The following is a 22,076-nucleotide window of genomic DNA, read 5'->3' as shown; positions in this document are numbered from 1 at the left end:
AGGTCTGAAACCAAGAGCTGGACGCTAACTAACTGAGCCACCCAGGTGCCCCTATATCTAATACTTTTAAAGTTTTTAAGCATCTGAGTAATGGTCTCTCATGGCAACATGCTAGAATTTTGAGGGTGAATGGAAATTATTATGATGCGTGGGAAATCCAAGTTGGAAGGTACCAGAGTTCAGAGAGAAATCAGTCTGCAGCTCCTGCAAGGGGAGAGAAACACATACATTGTTGATTACAAACAAAAGGAGCCAAAGTAACAGGCTTGAAGAAATGAAGTTAAAAGGATTCAATGCAGCACCTGAGTAGAAGTGAAAGTCCACCGTGGTCTCACTACAATGACTTCACGGCGGCCCCTCCCTGCAGATGACTTCGGCATCTACTACGTCCTGTGAGCCACTCTCTACTATAGCTTTCTCAAGAACTCGGGGGTGGGGGGGGGTGCGGGGGGCGCGGAATGCCATGTCAAAGGAGTCAGGGGGTACATGCTGCATTTGGAAGGGTTCCCTCAGGTTTGACCCCGTGGAGGTCCCCCAAGAGGAAGGGAAGATGCTCTTTGATATTTAGGCAATAGACACCCCTAACAAGGGACCGTGCAGGACCTCTGAAGACGTCAGAAAACAAACATGAAAATGACCATCTGGTAATAGTGGACACGTTTCAAACTGGCAGATTTGTAAATAGAGGTGCTGAGGTGAGCTAACAGTCTCATGGAGACCCAGTCTTAGATCCTGCACATGGGAAGAAAAGTCATAAAGGATACCAGGCTGCCTTGAGCAATAGCTAAAGGACAAAAGGAAGCTGTGTGTGGACAGAGGAGGCCCCCCCCTGGGAGCCTCTGGCGTTCTCTCCTCTGCACAGGGCTGGCCCCTGCAAAGAACTCTCTAACTCCACAGCTTCCTGTTGAGGACATCCTACATCAGTCACTTGGTCAAAAATGGGTTTAGGTTCCTGTTTATTAACTACGTAATCTGCACCTTCTTAATAGATGTATATATGCTCTTAGAATGTGCATATGCTCTCAATATGTATATATACCATTTATTGTATGTGTACACACACACACACACACACACACACAGTTAATGTACGATACATAAATCCAAGTAACTTGATAGGTAGGTAGGTGGATATTCCTTCTCTCCACATACCACCACACATAATATATATGTGTTTAGGCAAATGACTAAACCATTTAAATGTGGTATCTGCTCTGTAAAACAGGATTTAAAAACAAATATACACACCCCATAAAATTGTGGAAAGAATTAAATAGGAAAATGCAAAATCCACCCATAATAGCTCTTGTTGTTATTAACTACTATCTATTGCTATTATTGTTACTACTAATAATAATTAAATTACTTGCCCAGAAAAAAAAATACTTTGGTATTGATTTATTTAAGATTTATTTATTTATTTTAGAGTGAGGCAGAGAGTGTGTGGGTGAGCAGGGGGAGGGACAGAGGGGGAGGGAGAAGCAGGGTCCCTGCTGAGTGCAGAGCCCCACAGGGGGCTCAATCTCACAACCCTGAGACAATGACCTGAATTGAAATCAAGATGACCGAGCCACCCAGGTGCCCCAATACTTTAGTAGTTAGAGGGAAATTCTGCATTTTTAGCCAAGCAATTCTAGGTCTCTGAAAGGCCACTATTTTCTGTCCTCTGGCTGTGATTTCAGGAAGAGATTTTTACTTCTGCTTCTTGAGCCACTGGCACTGTTCAGAGTTCCAGAATAAGTGATGGGATTTTAGATTCGGGTTTGAATACTTATGTCCCTGGTCAGGAATGTCTTCAACAGAAGTCTCGCTGAGAACTATAGGCGGCATGGGCTTGAGAGGGCCTTACAATCGTGGGTACATATTGTGGTCCTTCAAGATGCTTTCCTTTCCTCCCACATGGCGCCCACACAGTGCAGAGTGCACAGATCATTATGACAACTGCCCTGTGAATGAGGCTGAGGAGAACCCGCCCCATTTCCAGGGAGTGACCGGCCTGCGGAACTTGGGCAACACGTGCTACATGAACGCCATCTTACAGTGTCTTGGCAGCATTTCGCCGCTGGTGGAATACTTTCTCTCGGGAAAGTACATTACTGCTCTTCAAAAGTAAGACCATTTGTGTTCCCTGCCACCCAGCCCCCACTCCCTGCTCCCCCAAGGTGAGGTTAGAGAGGGAGCCCTCCGAAGTCCCTACTCAGGGCTAACCAAGAGCCCCAGAGGCCCCTGGAGACCATTGCTGGGGTGAGTAATGATGAGGGAAATTCAGCTAAGAAAGGAATTTTTTTTTGGTCTGATGCCGCATGCTTGAGTTTTTAAATGCCTTCCTGTCATTGAATCAGCTGGAAACATTCTCTGTCCCTCTTCCAAGGGAGTGCAGTGAGGTTGCCACCGCTTTTGCCTATGTGATGACAGACATGTGGCTTGGAGATTCAGAATGTGTCTCACCAGAAATATTTCGGTCAGCTCTTGGCAACCTCTACCCAGCATTTATGAAGAAGACACAGCAAGATGCTCAGGAATTCTTGATTTATGTCCTGAATGAACTTCATGAAGCCCTGAAAAAGGTATGTAGAATTAATGGCCTTTGAAATAAGAGGGACTCTTCTGCTCTATCAGCAACTTTCGTTTTTTCGTTCTTTCATCTGTCCTGTCAACGTTGCCCCCTCTCTGCCAAGCACAGGTCCTGGAGTACTGCGGCTCACATTCAAGTTAGTATTTGAATTGGTCTGTGTTTACCAAATAATCATTAGAATCACCTGGGAAGAGTTTTACCACACACATCCTAAGCCCCTCACTCGGTGTTACTGCATTAGAATGTCTTGGGCTGTCCCTTGGGAAAGCTCACGTGGTGTTTCCAGTGATCAACAGGTGTGGGAACCACCAATCTGTTCCCTTTGCAAATAACATCTGCACACACTAGTTTTTTTTGAAGTGAAAATCTCAATTTTTTAAAAAAATATATTCCTCGTGAGATATACAGAGCTTTACAATATACAACATACTACAATATAACATACAGAGCTTTACAATACATGTTCTTGGTAACTACAAACCCAAGAAAATATGAAGCTGGGTATCAAAGGATACACCCAAACTGCAAAGTTTCATCTTCATGCCAAACATTCCAAACTGGAGTTCTTCACCGATCAGGACGTACCACCATTTAATAAAACATGAGCTGGCCAGTTACGAAGGGTTTTACTCTTCTTTGTAAGACTCATTGCCTTCAGCCTTGATCTGAGTTCACATACCCTCCAAAGATAGGTCCTTGGTTTTATGCGGTGTCCTTGTGCTGATGTTAGCTTACCTCATACTTCCCATCCAGGAAATGCTTTGGCAAAAGATCGCAAACGATAACCATTAATCATTCTCATCTGCAATCCTCAGTTCCATTTTTCATTTTTACTGCTACTAAGATATTCACGGTAGCACTTTTTTTTTTTTTTTTAGCCAAAGGGGTAGGGTGGTGGTCAGCAAAAACACGTAGGTCCTCATTTGCAGCCAATCTGAAATAAATAGCATTCTCACTCCCAAGACCAGAGCTGGAATTAGGCGCATCAGAGGCCCATCAGGTGGAAGACCTTGGCAGTAGAGCCTGATGAAAGCAGCAAGGCAAAGTGGGGATAGTGTGCATGGCTCAAAGAAGAGCTGGCTGTGGGCTAACGTGTCTTCCAAGTGGACCGTCTGGTGAGGCTGTTCAGACACTGAGAAGTCAGGCTACGCTCCCGGAAATGGTACCATTCAACGTGAGTGAAGTTCAGATCAGTCCGCAAAGCTAACTTGGGCTGCCTTAAGAATTTAAGATTTGCTCTTTTAAAAAAGTGTTTTCTAACAATAAAAGTAAAAGAGGGCAAATCTGAAGGGGCTGGAAGGAGGACAGTTTCCTCCATTTCACTCCTCCAGCAGTCTGCATGAGCGAAAGCTAGCTCAGAACCCTACTCAGCCTCTTCCCAGGAAGAACTGCCTCTAGGAGTCTATGCCACGTTATCACAGGCTCCATGGAGGCTTCTGGGGCTCGGACATGTGTTTTCACAGGTTAGTGTGTCATCATCCTCAGCGTCACTGAAGGAGGAAAATAATTGAATTATCAGAAATCAAACCTAATATATACCTTTTTAAAAGGTTTTATGTATTTATTTGACAGGCACAGAAGAGAGGGAACACAAGCAGGGGGAATGGGAGAGGGAGAAGCAAGTTTCCTGCCAAGCACGGAGCCCGATGCGGGGCTCAATCCCAGAACCCTGGGACCATGACCTGAGCTGAAGGTAGACGCTTAATGACTGAGCCAGCCAGGTGCCCCCTAATATATACCTTTTTAAGAAAGATTTATTTATTTAGAGAGACAGCATGATAGGGGAGGGGCAGAGAGAGAATCTGAAGGACTCCCCGCTGAATGTGGATATTTTTCCCGATGCAGAGCTCACAACCCCCGCGGGGGGTCCACACAGGGCTGAATCTCACAACCCTGAGACCATGACCTGAGCTGAAAGCAGGAGTCGGAGGCTTACCCTACTGAGTCACCCAGGCACCCCACCTAACATGTATCCTTAAGAGGATCTGACTCTATGTATCATCTAAATCCAAAACTAACTGGTTTCTGGTAGCGATGTATCATTCTGATAGAAAAAAATATCAAGTCATTCCATCAAAAGCTTTTTTTGATAACCAAGAGTTGATTTGGGGCTAATTTGTTCCTTGATTCAGTACCATCGGAGAAGATCATACGAGAAAGGGTCTATTCCAAGGTGCTGCAAGAAGGTGATTGCCAATGAGTCCTCCATCATCACACAGCTGTTTGAAGGGCAGCTCAACTACAGCTTCATGTGTTTGAAGTGTGAGAGCTGCACCTACAAGAATGAAGTCTTCACCATCCTCTCTCTCCCCATTCCATCTGAATACGAGTGCTCTCTTCAGGTAGGGAGTGATTCTTGCTCCTTGATGCTCCCTCTCAGGGCTGTTCCCCACACTGTGTATTATGAGGGTGCTGCTTTGTCACTTAAAGCAAATTGGAAGCCCATGAGGACAACATTTACAGCCGAAAGTGACTGTGAATTTGGTTGTAATCCTTTTTTTCCCAAGTTTTTTTAAATTAACATATAATGTATTATTTGCCCTGGGGGTACAGGTCTGTGATTCATCAGTCTTACACAATACACAGTGCTCACCACAACACATACCCTCCCCAATGTCCATCACCCAGCCATCCCATCCCTCCTCAGCCCCTTCCCCTCCAGCAACCCTCAGTTTGTTTCCTGAGATTAAGAGTCTCTTATGGTTCCTCTCCCTCTCTGGTTTCATCTTGTTTCATTTTTCCCTCCCTTCCCCCATGATCCTCTGTCTTGTTTCTCAAATTCCTCCTATCAGTGAGATCATAGGATAATTGTCTTTCTCTAATTGACTTACTTCACTTAGCATAACACCCTCTAGTTCCATCCACATTGTTGCAAATAGCATGATTTCATATTTTGATGGCTGAATGATATTCCATTGTGTATGTATATGTATATGTGTGTGTGTGTGTGTGTATCACATCTTCTTTATCCATTCATCTGTTGATGGACATCTAGGTTCTTTCCATAGTTTGGCTATTGTGGACATTGCTGCTATCAACATATGGGTGCACATGACCCTTCGGATCACTACATTTGTATCTTTGGGGTAATACCCAGTAGTGCGATTGCTGGGTCATAGGGTAGCTCTATTTTCAACTTTTTTTTTTTTTAAGATTTTATTTATTTGACAGAGATCACAAGTAGGCAGAGAGACAGGCAGAGAGGGGAGGAAGCAGGCTCCCTGTGGAGCAGAGAGCCCGGCACGGGGCTCGATCCCAGGACCCTGGGATCATGACCTGAGCCGAAGGCAGAGGCTTTAACCCACTGAGCCACCCAGGTGCCCCTATTTTCAACTTTTTGAGGAACCTCCATACTGTTTTCCAGAGTGGCTGCACCAGCTTGCACTCCCAGAATTCGGTGGTATTTCTAAATGTACTCATTAAAACAGCCTCACTGTAAAAGTGAAATGACAGGTGGGCTTTATTCAGTCTACTGAGATGGCTTGGTGCATATAGGGAATTTACCTCTTTAATTTTATTCACCGTCATACCTAAGATTAATCTGTAAATCGGGGTGGTTGTAGAAGGCAGAGAGTAATAAGTTTCCTTGCAGAATAATACCCATTTGATTTTTCTACCTAAATTATGAAAGCACATCTACTGCGAAAAGTTTTCACATACCAGAATTGGAGAATAGAATCCTACTACTTATTTAGAAGTGGGCTTTGTTCTCAGAATAAATTGTTAAAGATGACTGGAAACAAATTCCCAAGAGACTAACATGTATACTGAACACATGATCTGTGCTCATCGTCCTCGTTAGTTTAGTGGCTGGCAGAGCCGATGGGTCTGGCTGCACTCAGGGTGGCTCCTGTGTGCGCAGGATCAAATTCTGTCCATTCCGCTGTCTTTATTAAGGGTCAGCCGCCAAAACACTGCATATGGTCATTTTTCAGTCTCTGGATCCCTTCTGTGATGAAACACATAACATAAAACAGCTGCCTGACTTGGTTAGTGGAAACTGCACCGTCAATATTGTTCTGAAATAAACCAGAAAGATTAAAATGCTGACCCAGAGATTGGAAGTGAGATGGGCACTTGGATCCATTTCAGTAACTGAAGGAGAAAGAAGCCCCTCCTTCATCAGGTAGACTTTACAGTTGTGCAGGCTGCCGCTAGTGATGCTGGGACCTCCTGGGTATGTTGACTTTGAGGAAAGCGCTGAGGATCACTTTTCCGCAGCTGTTGCAAAGTTGTAAACAGAGAGCCCAGGCTGCCCTTGATCCAATGTAGTCACCAAATGCGTTTTTCCTCCACAGGACTGTCTCCAGAGTTTTATTCAGCAAGACACACTGGCCTGGAATAACCAAATTCACTGTTCCTTCTGTGAAACCAAGCAAGAAACAGCTGTAAAAGCCAGTATCTCCAAAGCACCAAAAATAATTATCTTTCACTTAAAAAGGTATGGATTTTGGCATTTTGTGAAAAATTTTTTTAAACCTTTATCAAAATATCACATATCATGCAGTTCATCCATTTAAAGTGTATAATTCAGGGGTGCCTGGGTGGTTCAGTAGGTTAAGTGTCCGACTGTTAGTTTCGGCTCAGGCTGTGATCTCAGGATCATGAGATTGAGCCCTGTGTTAGGCTCTGAGTACTTGAGATACTCTCTCCCTCTGCCCCTACAGCTTGTTCATGCTCTCTCTCTCTCAAATAAATAAATAAAAATAAGTAAAGTGTATAATTCAGTGGCATTCAGTTTATTACACTAATTTTTAAAAATCTGTGATAAAATATATGTAACATAAAATCTGCCATTTTAACTTTTTTTATTGAACTCGAACAGTGTTATATTAGTTCCGGGTATAAAATAGTGATTCAGCAATTCTATACTCAGTGCCCATCACAATAAGTGTGCTCCTAATCCCCCCTCACCTGTTTCACCCATCCCCTCCCCTCCCCTCTTCTGGTAACCATTAGTTTTGTATTTGAATCTGTTTTTGTGTGTGTATGTGTTCGTCCTTTGTTCATTTGTTTTGTATCTTAAATTCCACATGGGGTGGAAATTATATGGTATTTGTCTTTCTCTGACTGATTTTACTTAGATTTACACCCTTTAGATCCATCGTGTTGCAAATGACAAAATTTCATTCTTTTTTATGGTTGGGTAATATTCCACTGTATATATACACCACATTGTCTTTAGTCGCTCATCTATTTATAGACACTCATGTTGCTTCCATATCTTGGCTACTGTAAATAATGCTGCAATAAATATAGGGGTACATATATCTTTTCGAATTAGTGTTTTTGTTTTCTTTTTTCTTTTTTTTAAAGATTTTTTTTTTAAATTTATTTGCCAGAGAGAGAGAGAGAGAGAAAGCAAGCGAGGCAGCGAGGCAGGCAGAGGCAGTGAGAGAAGCAGGTTCCCTGCCGAGCAAGGAGCCCGATGAGGGACTCGATCCCATGACCCCGGGATCATGACCTGAGCTGAAGGCGGCGGCTTAACCCACTGAGCCACCCAGGCGTCCCTAGTGTTTTTGTTTTCTTTGAGAAAATACCCAGTAGTGGAATTACTGGTTCATATGGTAATTCTATTTTTAATTTTTTGAGGAAACTCCATACAGTTTTCCCCAGGGACTGCTCTAGTTTGCATTCCCACCAATGGTGCATGAGGGTTTTTCTCCACATCTTCACCAACACTTGTTATTTCTTATCTTTTTAAATTTTAACCATTCTGACAGGTGTGAGATGATAGCTCACTGTGGTTCTGATTTGCATTTCCTTGATGAGTGATGCTGAGCATCTTGTCACGTGTCTGGGGGCTGTCTGGATGTCTGCTTTGGACAAATGTTTATTCAGGTCCTCTGCCCTTTTCTAATTGGGTTTTGTTTTGTTTTGTTTCTTTTTAAGTAAACTGTACCCTGAGACCAAGAGTCCCACGCTCTACTGACTGAGCCAGCCAGGGCCCTGGGATTATTTGTTTTTTGGATGAATTGTGTAAGTTCTTTTTTGGTAGTTAGAAGTCTAACGTGGGTCTCACAAGGCTAAACTCAAAGTGTCTGTAGGGCTGCATTCCTTTCTAGGGGTTCTAGAGAAGAATCTGATGCCTTCCCTTTCCAGCCAGAGGCTGCCCAAGTTCTTTGTGTTGTGACCCCTTCCTGCCATTTTCAAACCCTCAGCCATTTTAAGTGTATAATTCATTGGCATTCATTACATTCACAATGTTGTGCAAAAATTACCCCTACTTCCAAACCTTTTTCATTTTTGTAGCAAGAATCCATCTGAGGGGATGTTCTGTATTTGTCACCACATTATATCAGGAGGCACATTGTAAAAGTTTTGTCTCACTATTGGTGATGTTAAGTTTGACCCTGAGTTAAGGTAGTGACTCTAAGATCCCATCATTCAGAAAGGTATAGTTTCCCCTCTATAATCAGGGTGACTCTGGACTCTCGGATATTTTTAAACTTAATGTGCCTAATATCCATTACTATCATCATTCTTAATGTTTAAATTGTTCAAAACTGGCCTGTGGGAACTCCTTCAAGTCTGTTCCTCTGAGCCCATCAATTAGTATATGTTTATTAAAGTATAATTGCAAGTATAAAATGTATCCTCCTTAGGCATACAGTTCTGTGAACTGTAACAAATCCATGCAGTCCTGTAACCATCAGAGCCAACATACAGACTATGTCCATCACCCCAAAAAGTTTCTCATGTTTTTTCATAATCCACCCCTTCTCCCACCCTCAGCCCCTGGAAAAGTCTGATCTGATTTCCATCTCTATAGTTTTACCTTTTCCAGAATGCCGTATGTTATACCATATGTTTGTGTGGTTTACTTCTCGCTCTCTCTCTCTCTTTTTTTTTTTTTTGACTTAAACTTCTTTCACTTACCATAGTGTTTCTGAGATTAATTCATCAGTGGCAAAAGTTAGTGGTTCTTTCCTTTTTATTGCTGTGTAGAATTCCCTTTTGTGAATGTACCACACTTTTTTTTTTTTTTTAAATTCAGTAGTCTTCACGCCCAGTGTGAGGCTTGAACTCGTGACCCTGACATCAGGAGTCACATGCTGTACCAACTGAGCCAGCCAGGCACCCCTTATATCATAATTGTTTATTCGTTCATCAGTTGATGAGCATTTGGGTTGATTCCAACTTGTGGATGGTATGAACACTGCTGCTGTAAACATTAGCATATAGGTTTTATGTGGGTGTAAGTCTTCATTTCTTTTGCTGTGATGCATAGTCATGGGATTGCTGGGTCAGATGGTATTCCCTTAGTTTTTGCAAACAAGTTTTCTTGCTTTCTGGAACGAGATTGTCTCAGGTTCACACACTAATTTCCCTGCACTAGACCTAAATCAGCCATTCAGTCATTTTTCCAAAAGAAACTTTATTTATTTACTTACTTATTTACTTACTTCCCTACTTATTTACTTATTTAGAGGGAGGGAGGGGCAGAGGGAAAAGGAGCAAGAGAGCGAGCGAGCATCTTAGGTAGGTTCCATGCCCAGCTCAGGGTGCAACGTGGGGCTCCACCCCCCAACCCTGAGATCATGAGCTGTGCCAACCCAGAGTTGGATGCTTAGCTGGCTGAGCCAGCCAGGTGCCACCGAAATTTATTTTTTAAAAAGCTCTAGGGAGTCTACTATGAGTTCATATTTGGGAGCTGTTGATCTACATAGCAAATAGAGAATGTGACAAGATTTTCAGAAAATTTTATCTTATTAAAGATATATTGAAACCTCAGAGCTGGGAAACAGGACACTGCTGAGATAACAACGTGTTAAAAATGGAGTCAGTCAATGTGATTCCTACTCCCTGATGCCAAGCCTGGCTTAGTCCCTGTCTTCTTTTGTGCTGGACTCTGCACCGTCTCACCCCCGGACTCACAGCCTTGGCACAAACAATTTGGTTTCCGGTGACACCGTGGAGTTGCACATTATAAATACACATAGATAAGAAAGAAATGTATGTACAGGTCTGTGCCAAATTAGCTTTCCAAGAAATTACTTCTAACTGTAGTTGGAATTTACCAAGGTATGTAGACTTCATTCACAAATGATTTACAAACTTACTTTATATTTTGCACATTTATTCTCTCTCCAGATTTGACATTCTGGGTACAATAAAAAGGAAACTGAGAACAGATATTCATTACCCACTCACTAACTTGGACCTTACCCCTTATATTTGTCCAGTTTTTCGGAAACACCCTAAATATAACCTCTGTGCAGTGGTGGTAAGTAAAATACTATTTAAAACAGCATAAATTTAGAGAAAACTGAAGCATTATCTACTTGAACATCTACTCTCACCTTTCCCTCGTTTCTCCTATATTCTCTTTTTTTTAAAGCAAAATATATAGCCTGGAACTTTCTGTGTTGACTTCAAACAGTAGAATAACGAAAGAATAAAATGTTCTGTCCACAGCTTCGTTACTTTCCCTCCACTTACTGGCTATTTCAGATCTGGGGCATTTGCAAGTTGGCCTGTGGGGGCAGCAGAAGTTAGTATGGATAGCTTTATGTTGAATATTCGTGAGCCGTTCTATGGCCAAAGTTCCCTGACACTCCACACAGAATAGTCCCAGAGTCACTGCCTGTGTGCTTCCAGTCCTAAGGAAACTCTGGCTGGGTTGGGGGAGTCCCCTTTGGCTCTAAGTCAACCATCACTATTGAGGATTCCCTGCAGGAAAGAAAGCATGGATATAATTCAGACCAAATCACTAAGAACATCCCACAACGTCAAACAGCCCCAAGCACCAAGCCATTCTCCGGTTTCTGTTCGGGATCTCAGTGTAAACAGTCTTTAGAACCTGGAGGTCCAGTGGGGTGCACAGCAGATGGGAGGGATCCCACCAGAACCCAGTATGCTTCCCCAGGGTCCTCTGATGCACCCAAGTCTCGTTTGCCTATTCAGCTTGTTGAATTAACACATTATAAAATGTTACTCCCACTCTTTAACCTCTTTCACATCTCAGAACCAGAACTTCAACCTTTAAAAAATAATCCTTCTTTTTTTTTTTTTTTTTTTCTTTTTATTTCAAGCCTTGACATTCCCCCTCTTTCTCATTTATCCTGACCTCATAGGAGCTTTTCCTTCTCTCACTTCCCTCCTGGAGATCTAAAGTGATGTCCTCTTCTCTGTCATATCAAATATAGACTCTACTGTGGATTCCAAAATGACACAGGAGCCACCTCCCTTGTATTTCACTGTTTATATTTCTCATTACGTGTTTCTTCTTTAAGAAAATCCAAGAGACAGAAAGCTGAATTTGTTTAAAAAAAAAAAAAAGTATATAATTATCTACATTATGAGAAGATAGACATTTGTAAAAAGAGTCATTCCAAGCCTCCTATAAATTTGTGATCTTTTTGGTGTTTAAATTATTATTAACTGAGGGGCCAAAAATTGGTTTCAAAAGAGAAATAGATTTAGAATTTAGAATCAACTGCCAGATCATAATGGAAAATCAGCTGATAATCTTATTGGGGTCCCTTGTATACAATAAGCTGTTTTCTCATGCTGTTTTTAAGATTCTCTCCTTATCTTTCACTTTTGACCTTTAATAATTTAATTTTTTTTGAGGTGGGAAGGAACAGAGGGAGAGGGAGTAAGAGAATTTTTTTTTAAAATTTACTTATTTATTTATTTGACAGAGAGATCACAAGTACACAGAGAGGCAGGCAGAGAGAGGGGGAAGCAGGCTCCCTGCTGAGCAGAGAGCCCGATGTGGGGCTAGAACCCAGGACCCTGAGATCATGACCTGAGCTGAAGGCAGAGGCTTAACCCACTGAGCCACCCAGGTGCCCAGGAGTAAGAGAATCTTAAGCGGCTCAATGTCCAGCACCAATATAGTACAGACCCAATGTGGGGCTCTGTCTCAGGACACTGAGATCATGACCTGAGCTGAAATCAAGAGTTGGACTTTTGACCAACTGAGCCATCCAGGTGTCCCCACTTTTGACATTTTAATTATAATGTGTGTTTGTATGGGTCTCTTTAGAAATCTCTGGACCTGGATTGTCTGTTTCTTTCCCCAAGTTAGAAAATTTTTCAGTCATTATTTCTTCAAATAAGTTTTCTCCCCCTTTATCTCCCTCTTCCTTCTGGAACCCCTATCATGCAAATGTTAGTCTGTTCAGTGTTATGCCATAAGTCCCTTAGCTCTCTTCATTTTAAAATTTCATTTATTTTTGTTGTTGTTGCTCTGACTGGGTGAATTCCACTGCCGTGTCTTTAAGTTAACTGACCCTTTTTTCTGCCTCAGCTAGTCGCTGTTGAACCCCTCCTGTATTTTTCAGTTCAGTTACAGTGTTCTTCACCTCTATGACTTCTGTTTGCTACTTCTATTTTCTGTCTGTTGAAGTTCTCACTGTGTTCATTCATTCAGTTCCTGAGTTTGGTGAGCATGTTTATGACCGATACTTTAAACTCTTGATAAGGTAAATTACTTACCTCTGTTTCATTAAGGTCTTTTCTGGGGTTATCTTGTTCTTTTAAGACATATTTCTCTTTTATTTTGCTTAACTTCCTGTGTTGGTTTCTGAACAATAGAAGCAATAGCCACCTCCTGTAGCCTTGAAGAAATGGCTGTATACAGCGCAGGAACCTTATTGTTCGACCATGCCCTAGCTTTTGTCTTTCAACTCTTTGTGATTGTCCAAGCAGCCTATTTGATTTTTGATGGTTCCCAGTGGTTGACAGTGTTAAATGTCCCAAAGGGGAGGATCTTGGTCAGCAGCTAGATTTAGGCATACTGGAAGCCAGACCCTCGGACAGCAGCTTTTAAAGTATGACAGTACATACCTACAGTTCCGTGGGACCACATGCATAAAGGCTTGCTGGCCACCAAAGGCCGGACAATCTGGAGGTGTTCTTTGGGCAACAGTTGGGGAAATCAGGGCCCCAGACGAATGTAGAAGCTCCCCTCTGAGAGACAGCAGTAAGTTGTAGCAAGGCAGAGGGAGAACACAAAGATGGCATCTACCAGCCCAGGGCCTGGACGGCACCTCTGCTGGACCCTAGTTGTGTGCCAAACCTAAAGCCTTCTCCTCAGGCTTCATGAAGCCCCAGGACAAGCAAATAGGCCTCTTTCACAGAAAGACTGGGCGTGTGTCTCATTCTGCCATCTGTTTGTCCAGTGCCCTGGGGGCGATAGCAGGCCAGGAACTGTCTCTGATGGTTACAATCCTGTAGGACCCAGGAACAAAAGCCGCTGTGCCCACCAGAGCCAGGCAGTTATAGAGAATCCCTTGGTTGGCATTCACAACAACCAGGGCACCAGACACAGGTTAAAGCTCCACTCCGGGAAACATCAGCATGCTGGAGCTTGGCGGGGGGTGGCGCGGGGGGGGGAGGGGCTCTTGAAGATGACTCCCGCTGGCCAGCAGGACTCTCCATGTGTGCTGCATTAGATGCCTGCCTTTCAGGCCAGGGCTTTAAAATTAGCAAATGAGCCGCATTCACCTAAAGCCGCAATTGGCTGCCTCTGTGTTGCACCCTGGGACAAGGGAGTTTGAACCCTTTAAGAGCCACGATAGCTCGCTATAGCCTTGTGGGTCTCATGGATGCAAGTGGTGCTGGATTTTGGTGTGTTCCTGGGAGGAGGTGAGCCCAGGATTCTACGTCGCTGTCTTGGGTGAGTATCCCTTTTTTCTTGATTTTTTAAAGGGAATAATCAAGAGTAATGCTTGCCGTGTTTTAGTAGCTGTACTTTGTCAGGTAATTGATACTTCCATCTATTTTGGTTTTGCTAACACTTTTTGTGCATGTTTGTAAAGGTGGTGATTTTATTAAATCTGTGTCTCTACAACAACTGAGAAATGGCCCTCCTGAACCCTTTTTAATTCTGTTGATATGTTGAATTATATTTATAGATGTTCTAACTTATCTACCCTTTATTTTTGCTACCCTTGAGCTGCTGGGCTAAATACTATTTGGTCATTATTATCTGAGATGTATTTTGCTTGATCTGGTTTACCACACTTTAAGATTTTTGCAATAATCTCTCGAATGAGCCTTATCTCTGCTTTTCTTCCTTATACCCTTTGTCTAGTATAAGTACCAAAGTTAAACTGACCTCCTGAGTTAGAGGAGCTTTTCTTCCTTTCGTATAGAAGTTTGTGTATAAGGCTATGGTAAGTTTCTTTACGAATTGATAGAACTCATCTGTGTAAACGCACCTGGGCATGCATTCCCCTTTGAGGGGTGATTGTTAACTCCTGGTATAATTTCTTTAATGCTTGTAGGTCTATACAGGCTTTGTATTTTCTTCTTCCATCGGTTTGGTAAGTTATAATTTCCTGTGTATTTGTCCATTTCATCTGAGTGTTCAGTTTTCTGGCATAACTTTTTTTGGGTATTAAAAAAATTTTAAATTTCTGCTGGATCTGTAGATATCTGTACTTTTTTCATTTCTAATTTTATGTACTTAGTATTGTTTTGTAGTTTTTGATTAATCTTATGTCTATATTGTTGAAGCCTTTTCAAAGGACCAACTTTTGATTTTTGATCCTCCTTATTATATCTTTGTTTTCTGGTTCATTAATCTGATTTTATTATCTATTTCCACTTAGGTTCATTCTCTTTCTTACTGTTTTTAATTGGGAACTTAGTTCATTAACATTCACTCTCTTCGTTCATATGTAAGCCTTAAAACTCAAAAGTTTCTCTGGATAATACTTTCACTGCCTACCACATTTTAAATTATAGAACCCTTGAATACAAAATGGAGAGGGTAATAATGCATCCATTACCAGCATTATAGATGAGCTATCAATTCACCTGTAGCGCCTGGCCCGCTCTGCTCCCTGAACCATATTATTTTTGTATTCCGTATCTCTTATGCATTAGTTTTATTGTGTTAAAAGACTATGATCTGTATGAATCCAATTCTTTTACATGTGTTGAGGCTTGTGTTTGTCTGTTGATTAGGAATCAGCTTCCTTATGTCCTGGAAGTTAAATTTGTGTTATTCAAAGCTATCTCAACCGTGTTTTTGTTTGACTAATTGGTGGTTGAAAGAAATGTGTTGAAATCTTTATTTGTTCATTTTACAGCGAACAATCAGGAATGATGCTGTAGTTTTTAGTAGCTATACTTTATCAGGGTGTGGATTTTTCCTTTTGCTCTGGTTTTGCTAATAGTTTTGTGCATGTTTGTAAAAGCATTGAATTTTATTAAATTTTTTTCCCACAACAATTGAGATGCTTTGGTTTTCCTGAAATCTTTAAAATCTGTTAATATGGTCAATTACATTTACAGATTTTCTATTTTTACTATATTTTCATTGCTGGGATAAATACTATTTGGTCATTTAAAAATTTTTTATTTAAATTCAATTAACATATAATGTATTATTACTTTCAGAGGTAGAGATCAGTGATTCATCAGTCTTATATAATACCTATGATCTTTACATCACGTACCACCTTACTGTCCGTCATCCAGTTACTCCAACCACTCTACCCTCAGCCCTCCAGCAACCTTCATTTTGTTTCCTATGATTAAGAGTTTTTACGGTTTGTCTCCCTCTCTGGTTTCATCTTGTTTTCTCTTTCTCTTCCCCTATATTCCTCTGTTTTGTTTCTTAAATTCACCATATGAGTGAGATCATGTGATAATTGTCTTTCTCTAATTGACTCATTTTGCTTAGCCTGATACCCTCTAGTTCCATCCATGTCGTTGCAAATGGCAAGATTTCATTTTTTGATGCCAGAGTAGTATTCCATTGTGTGTATATATATATATACCGCATCTTCTTTATCCATTCATCTATCAGTGGACATCTGGGCTCTTCCCACAGTTAGCTATTGTGGACATTACTACTATAAACATTGAGGTGCAGGTTCCCTTTCATTTAACTACATTGGTATCTTTGGGGTAAATCCCTGATAGTGCAATTGCTGGGTTGTAGGGTAGCTCTATTTTCAACTTTTTGAGGACCCTCCATACTGTCTTCCAGAGTGGCTGTACCAGCTTGCATTCCCAACACTGTAGGAGAGTTCCCCTTTCTCCGCATCCTCGCCAACATCTGTTGTTTCCTGACTTGTTAATTTTAGTCATTCTGACTGGTGTGAGGTGGTATCTCCTTGTGCTTTTGATTTGTATTTCCATGATGCCAAGTGATGTTGAGCATTTTTTCATGTGTCTGTTGGCCATCTGTATGTCTTCCTTGCAGAAATGTCTGTTCATGTCTTCTGCCCAATTCTTGATTGGATTATTCTTCAGGTGTTGAGTTTGATAAGTTCTTCATAGATTTTTGGATACTAGCCCTTCATCTGATATGTCATTTGCAAATATCTTTTCCCATTGTGTTGGTTGTCTTTTGGTTTTGTTGACTATTGCCTTCACTATGCAAAAGCTTTTTATCTTGATGACGTCCTAGTAGTTCATTTTAAATAAACTTTTTTTTTTTAAAGATTTTATTTATTTATTTGACCGAGAGATCACAAGTAGGCAGAGAGGCAGGCAGAGAAGGAGAGGAGGAAGAAGCAGGTTCCTTGCTGAGCAGAGAGCCCCATATGGGGCTTGATCCCAGGACCCTGGGATCATGACCCGAGTCGAAGGTAGAGGCTTTAACCCACTGAGCCACCCAGGACCCCCACTAATAGTTCATTTTAAACCTTTGTATACTTACCTTTGGAGACGTGTCCAGCAAGAAGCCATTGTGGCCAAAGTCACAGAGCTTGCTGCCTGTGTTCTCCTCTAGGATTTTGGTGGATTCCTGTCTCACATTGAGGTCTTTCGTCCATTTGAGTCTATTTTTGGGTGTAAGGAAATGGTCCAGTTTTATTCTTCTGCCTGTGGCTGTCCAATTTTCCCAACACCGTTTGTTGAAGAGACTGTCTTTTTTCCATTAGATATTCTTTCCTGCTTTGTCAAAGATTAGTTGACCATAGAGTTGAGGATCCATTTCTGGGTTCTCTGTTCTATTGATCTAGGTGTCTGTTTTTGTGCCAGTAGCATACTCTCTTGATGATCACAGCTCTGTAACGGAGCTTGAAGTCTGGAATTGTGAGGCCCACCAACTTTGGTTTTCTTATTCAACATTCCTTTGGCTATTCATGGTCTTTTCTGGTTCCATACAAATTTTAGGATTATTTCTTCTAGTTCTGTGAGAGAAAGTTGGTATTTTGATAGGGATTGCATTGAATGTATAGATTGTTCTAGGTAGCATAGACATTCTAACAATATTTGTTCTTTCAATCCATCTTTCATCAGTGTTTTATAGTTTTCAGAGTACTGGTCTTTCACCCCTTTGGTTAAGTTTATTCCTAGGTATTTTATAGTTCTGGTGTAGTTGTAAATGGAATTTTTTTTTTTTTAAGATTTTATTTATTTATTTGACAGACAGAGATCACAAGTAAGCAGAGAGGCAGGCAGAGAGAGGAGGAAGCAGGCTCCTTGCCAAGCAGAAAGCCCGATATGGGGCTCGATCCCAGGACCCTGGGATCATGACCTGAGCCAAAGGCAGAGGCTTTAACCCACTGAGCCACCCAGGCACCCATGGAATTATTTTCTTAATTTCACTTTATTCTGCCTCGTTATTAGTGTATAAGAATGCAGCAAATTTCTGTACATTGGTGTTTATATCCTGCAACTTTACTGAAATCATTTATCAGTTCTAGTAGTTTTTTGAGTGGAGTCTTTAGGGTTTTCTACATGTCATCTGCAAATAGGGTTTTACTTCTTCCTTACAAATTTGGATGACTTTTATTTCCTTATATTGTCTAATTTCTGTGGCTAGAACTTTCCTGTACTACGTTGAATAAAACTGGTGAGAACCGACATTCTTGTCTTGTTCCTGACCTTAGGAGGAAGCTCTCACGTTGTCCCCACTGGGTGGCTCAGATGGTTAAGCCTTTGCCTTTGGCTCAGGCCATGATCTCTGGGTCCTGGGATCAAGCCCCATGTTGAGCTCCCACCTCAGCTGGGAGTCTGCTTTTCCCTCTCCCTCTGCCTCTCCCCGTTTCTGTGCTCTCTCTCTCTCTAGTGAATAAATAAAATCTTAAAAAAAAAAAAAAAAAGGATAACGATTGTTAGCAACCAATTATACAACATTTATTATGTGGCAAATATTGAGTGCTTTATATATTTAAAAAATATGTTGTCTCTGGATTTTCATTTATGGCCTTTATTATGTTGAGATTATTGTTCCCTCTAAGCCTACTTTGCAGAGTGTTTTTATCATGAGTGAATAAGGTACTTGGTCAAATGCTTTTTCTGTATCTATTGGAGTGATCATATAGTTTTTATCATTTCTCTTATTGATGAAATGAATCACATTGATTTTGCAAATTATGAATGACCTTGCAACCTAGTATTGATTCCACTTGTTTGTGGTATATGATTTTTTTAATATGCTGTGTGATTTGGTTTGCTAATATTTTGTTGAGGATTTTTGGGTCTATAGTCCTGAGAGCTATTGGCCTATAGTTTTCTTTTATTGATTTTTTTTTTTTTTTAACTGGTTTTAGTATCAGGACAATACTGGCCTCATAGAATGAATTTTGAAATTTTCTTTCCTCTTGAATTTTTTGGAATAGTTTAAGAAGAATGGCATTAGCTCTTCTTTACATGCTTGGTAGAATTCACCTCTGAAGCCATCTGGTCCTGGACTTTTGTTTTTTGGGCAGTTTTTTGGTTACTGTTACAGTTTCATTGCTGGTGATTGATCTGTTAAAATTTTCCATTTCTTCTTGCTTTAGTTTTGGTAGATTTTATGTTTCTAGATATTTATCCATTTCTTCTATGCTGTCCAATTTGTTGGCATACAGCTTTTCATAATACTCTTATAATTGTTCTTATTTCTGTAGTGTTGTTCCACCTTTTTGTTAGTAATTTTATTTGGGTTCTATTTTTTTTTTTTTAATGAGTCTTGCTAGAGATTTATTAAATATGTTAACTTTTCAAAGAATCAGCTCCTGGTTTTATTGACCTGTCTTGTTTTTTTTAGTTTATCATTTATTTTTGCTCTAATCTTTATTATTTCTTTCAGTCTGCTGTTTTGGGTTTGTGTTTGTCCTTCTTTTTTCTAGCTCCTTTAGGCATAAGGTTAGGTTTTGAGCTTTTTTTTCCTTCTTGAGGTAGGCCTGTATTGCTATAAACTTCCCTCTTAGAACAGCTTTTGCTGCATCTCAAAGATTTTGGACCATTGTTTTTCATTTTCATTCCATGTAATTTAAAAAAAAAAGATTTTATTTATTTATTTGAGAGAGACAAATCAAGAGAGGGAACAAAGCAGGGACAGTGGGAGAGGGAGAAGCAGGTTTCCCGCTGAGCAGGAAGCTGGACGTGGTGTTTGATCCCAGGATCCTGGGATCACGACCTGAGCCGAAGGCAGACGCTTAACGACTGAGCTACCCAGGTGTCCCTTTTTATTTCTTCTTTGATTTCTTGGTTGACCCACTCATTGTTTAGTAGCATGTTATTTAACCTCCAGGTATTTGTGCTCTTTCCAGATTCTTTCTTGTTGATTTCTAGTTTCATAGTGATGTGGTCAGAAAAGATGCATGGTATGCTTTGATCTTCCTGAATTTGTCAAGACTTGTTTTGTGACCTAACATGTGATCTATTCTGGAGAATGTTCCTTCCCCATTTGAAAAGAATGTGTAATATGACATTTTAGGATGGAATGTTTGAATATATCTGGTGAATCCATCTGGTCCATTGTGTCATCAATCAAAGCCATTGTTTTCTTGTTGATTTTCTGTTTAGATAATTTGTCCATTGATGTAAGAGGGGTGTATAATAAGATACTATTATTATCAATTAGTTTCTCTAGTGTGTTATTAACCATTTTAGATGTTTGGGTGATTCTATGTTGGGTGCATAAATATGTACAATTGTTACAGCCTCTTGTTGGATCATCCCCTTTATTATTATATAGTGTTCTTCTTTGTCCCTGTTAGCCTTTGCTTTAAAGTCTATTTTGTCTGACATAGGTACTGCTACCCCAGATTTCTTTTGGCATCCATTGGCATGATAAATGATTCTGCATCCCCTCACTTTCAATCTGCTGATCTCTCTTGGTCTGAAATGAGTCTCTTGTAAGCAGCATATAGACGGGTCTAGTTTTTGTATATTTTGTTTTGTTTTGTTTTTTATCCATGCTGTCATCTTATGTCTGTGGCTAGAGCATTCAGTCCTTTTACATTCAAAATAATTAGTGATAGATATGCATTTATTGCTATTTTGTTACTTGGTTTGTGGTTGTTCGTATAGATATTCTCTGATCCTTTCTTGACTCTTTAATGTTTTGTTGTCTTTCTTAGATATACTTGGATTCCTTTCTCTTTATTCTTTGCATATACAGCATTGTTTTTTAATTTATGGTTACCATTAGGTTTGCATATAACATCTTCTGCTAATAGCAATCTATATTAAGTTGATGGTCACTTAAGTTTAATCCTGTTCTTTTCTTCTCTGCCACATGTTAGGTACATGATGTCATATTTTGCATCATTTTATTTTGAGTCCCTTGACTAATTTACAGAAATACTTATTTTTACTGCTTTTGTTTCTTTCTTTTCATATTCTCGCTGATGGCCCTTCTTTCCACTCAAAGTGTCCCCTTTAATAATTCTTGTAAGGCTGGTTTAGTGGTCCTGAAGTCCTTCAGTTTTTGTCTGTGAAACTATTTCTCCTCTTTTGAATGATAGCCTTGCTGGATAGAGTGTTTTTGGCTGTAGATTTTACTTTTTTCAGCACTTAGCAGGCCAGAAGGGAGTAGCATGACATATTCAAAGTTCCTGCTGAAAAACCCTCTTACAGGGGTGCCTGGGTGGTTCAGTGGGTTAAGCCTCTGCCTTCGGCTTCGGTCATGATCTCAGGGTCTTGGGATCGAGCTCCGTGTAGGGCTCCCTGCTCAGCAGGGATCCTGCTCCCCCACCCACCGCCTGACTCTCTGCCTGCTTGTGATATCTCTTTCTCTCTCGCTGTGTCAAATAAATAAATAAAATCTTAAAAACAAAACCAAACCAAACTCTCTTACAGCCTTACGGGGTTTCACTTGTATGTAACTGTCTTCTTTTTCTTGCTTCTTTTTTTTTTTTTTTTTTTTTTTTAAAGATTTTATTTATTTGACAGAGATCACAAGTAGGCAGAGAGGCAGGCAGAGAGAGTGGGGGAAGCAGGCTCCCTGCTGAGCAGAGAGCTTGATGCGGGGCTCCATCCCAGGACCCTGGGATCATGACCTGAGCCGAAGGCAGAGGCTTTAACCCACTGAGCCACCCAGGCACCCCTTTTTCTTCACTACTTTTTGCCATTTTAATTACCTTTTGTCTTGATGTGGACTTCCTTGCATTGAATTTTGGTGGGAAATCCCTATCCTCTCTAGACTGGATATTTGGGTCATTCCCCAGATTAAGGAAGTTTTTAGCTATTTGTCAAATAATTTTTATGCCCCCTTCTCTCTGTTTCTTCGGAGATCTCTATAATGTGGATGTTATTATACTTGATGGGAGTCACTGATTTCCCTAGGACTACTCCCAATTTAAATATTTTTCTT

At 40.7% G+C, this 22,076-nt stretch overlaps 1 protein-coding gene across 1 annotated transcript in view; it reads left to right on the top strand.

The window, feature by feature from the left end:
• The first annotated feature begins 339 nt into the window (after window positions 1–339).
• LOC111140703 (ubiquitin specific peptidase 50) overlaps window positions 340–22,076 on the top strand; it is a 34,615-nt gene continuing 12,878 nt past the window's right edge. Inside the window, exons 1-6 of the mRNA XM_022492909.1 lie at window positions 340–392; window positions 1,915–2,109; window positions 2,372–2,567; window positions 4,708–4,917; window positions 6,874–7,016; window positions 10,670–10,802. Of these exons, the coding sequence (XP_022348617.1) occupies window positions 340–392; window positions 1,915–2,109; window positions 2,372–2,567; window positions 4,708–4,917; window positions 6,874–7,016; window positions 10,670–10,802 (930 nt within the window). The remainder of the gene's footprint in view (window positions 393–1,914; window positions 2,110–2,371; window positions 2,568–4,707; window positions 4,918–6,873; window positions 7,017–10,669; window positions 10,803–22,076) is intronic.

The sequence above is a fragment of the Enhydra lutris genome, unplaced genomic scaffold (assembly GCF_002288905.1).
Source record: "Enhydra lutris kenyoni isolate GAN:26980312 unplaced genomic scaffold, ASM228890v2 scaffoldscaffold4, whole genome shotgun sequence".
Lineage (NCBI taxonomy): Eukaryota > Metazoa > Chordata > Mammalia > Carnivora > Mustelidae > Enhydra > Enhydra lutris.
The sequence above is the reverse complement of the archived record's forward strand: the minus strand, read 5'-3'. Positions and strand labels throughout refer to the sequence as shown.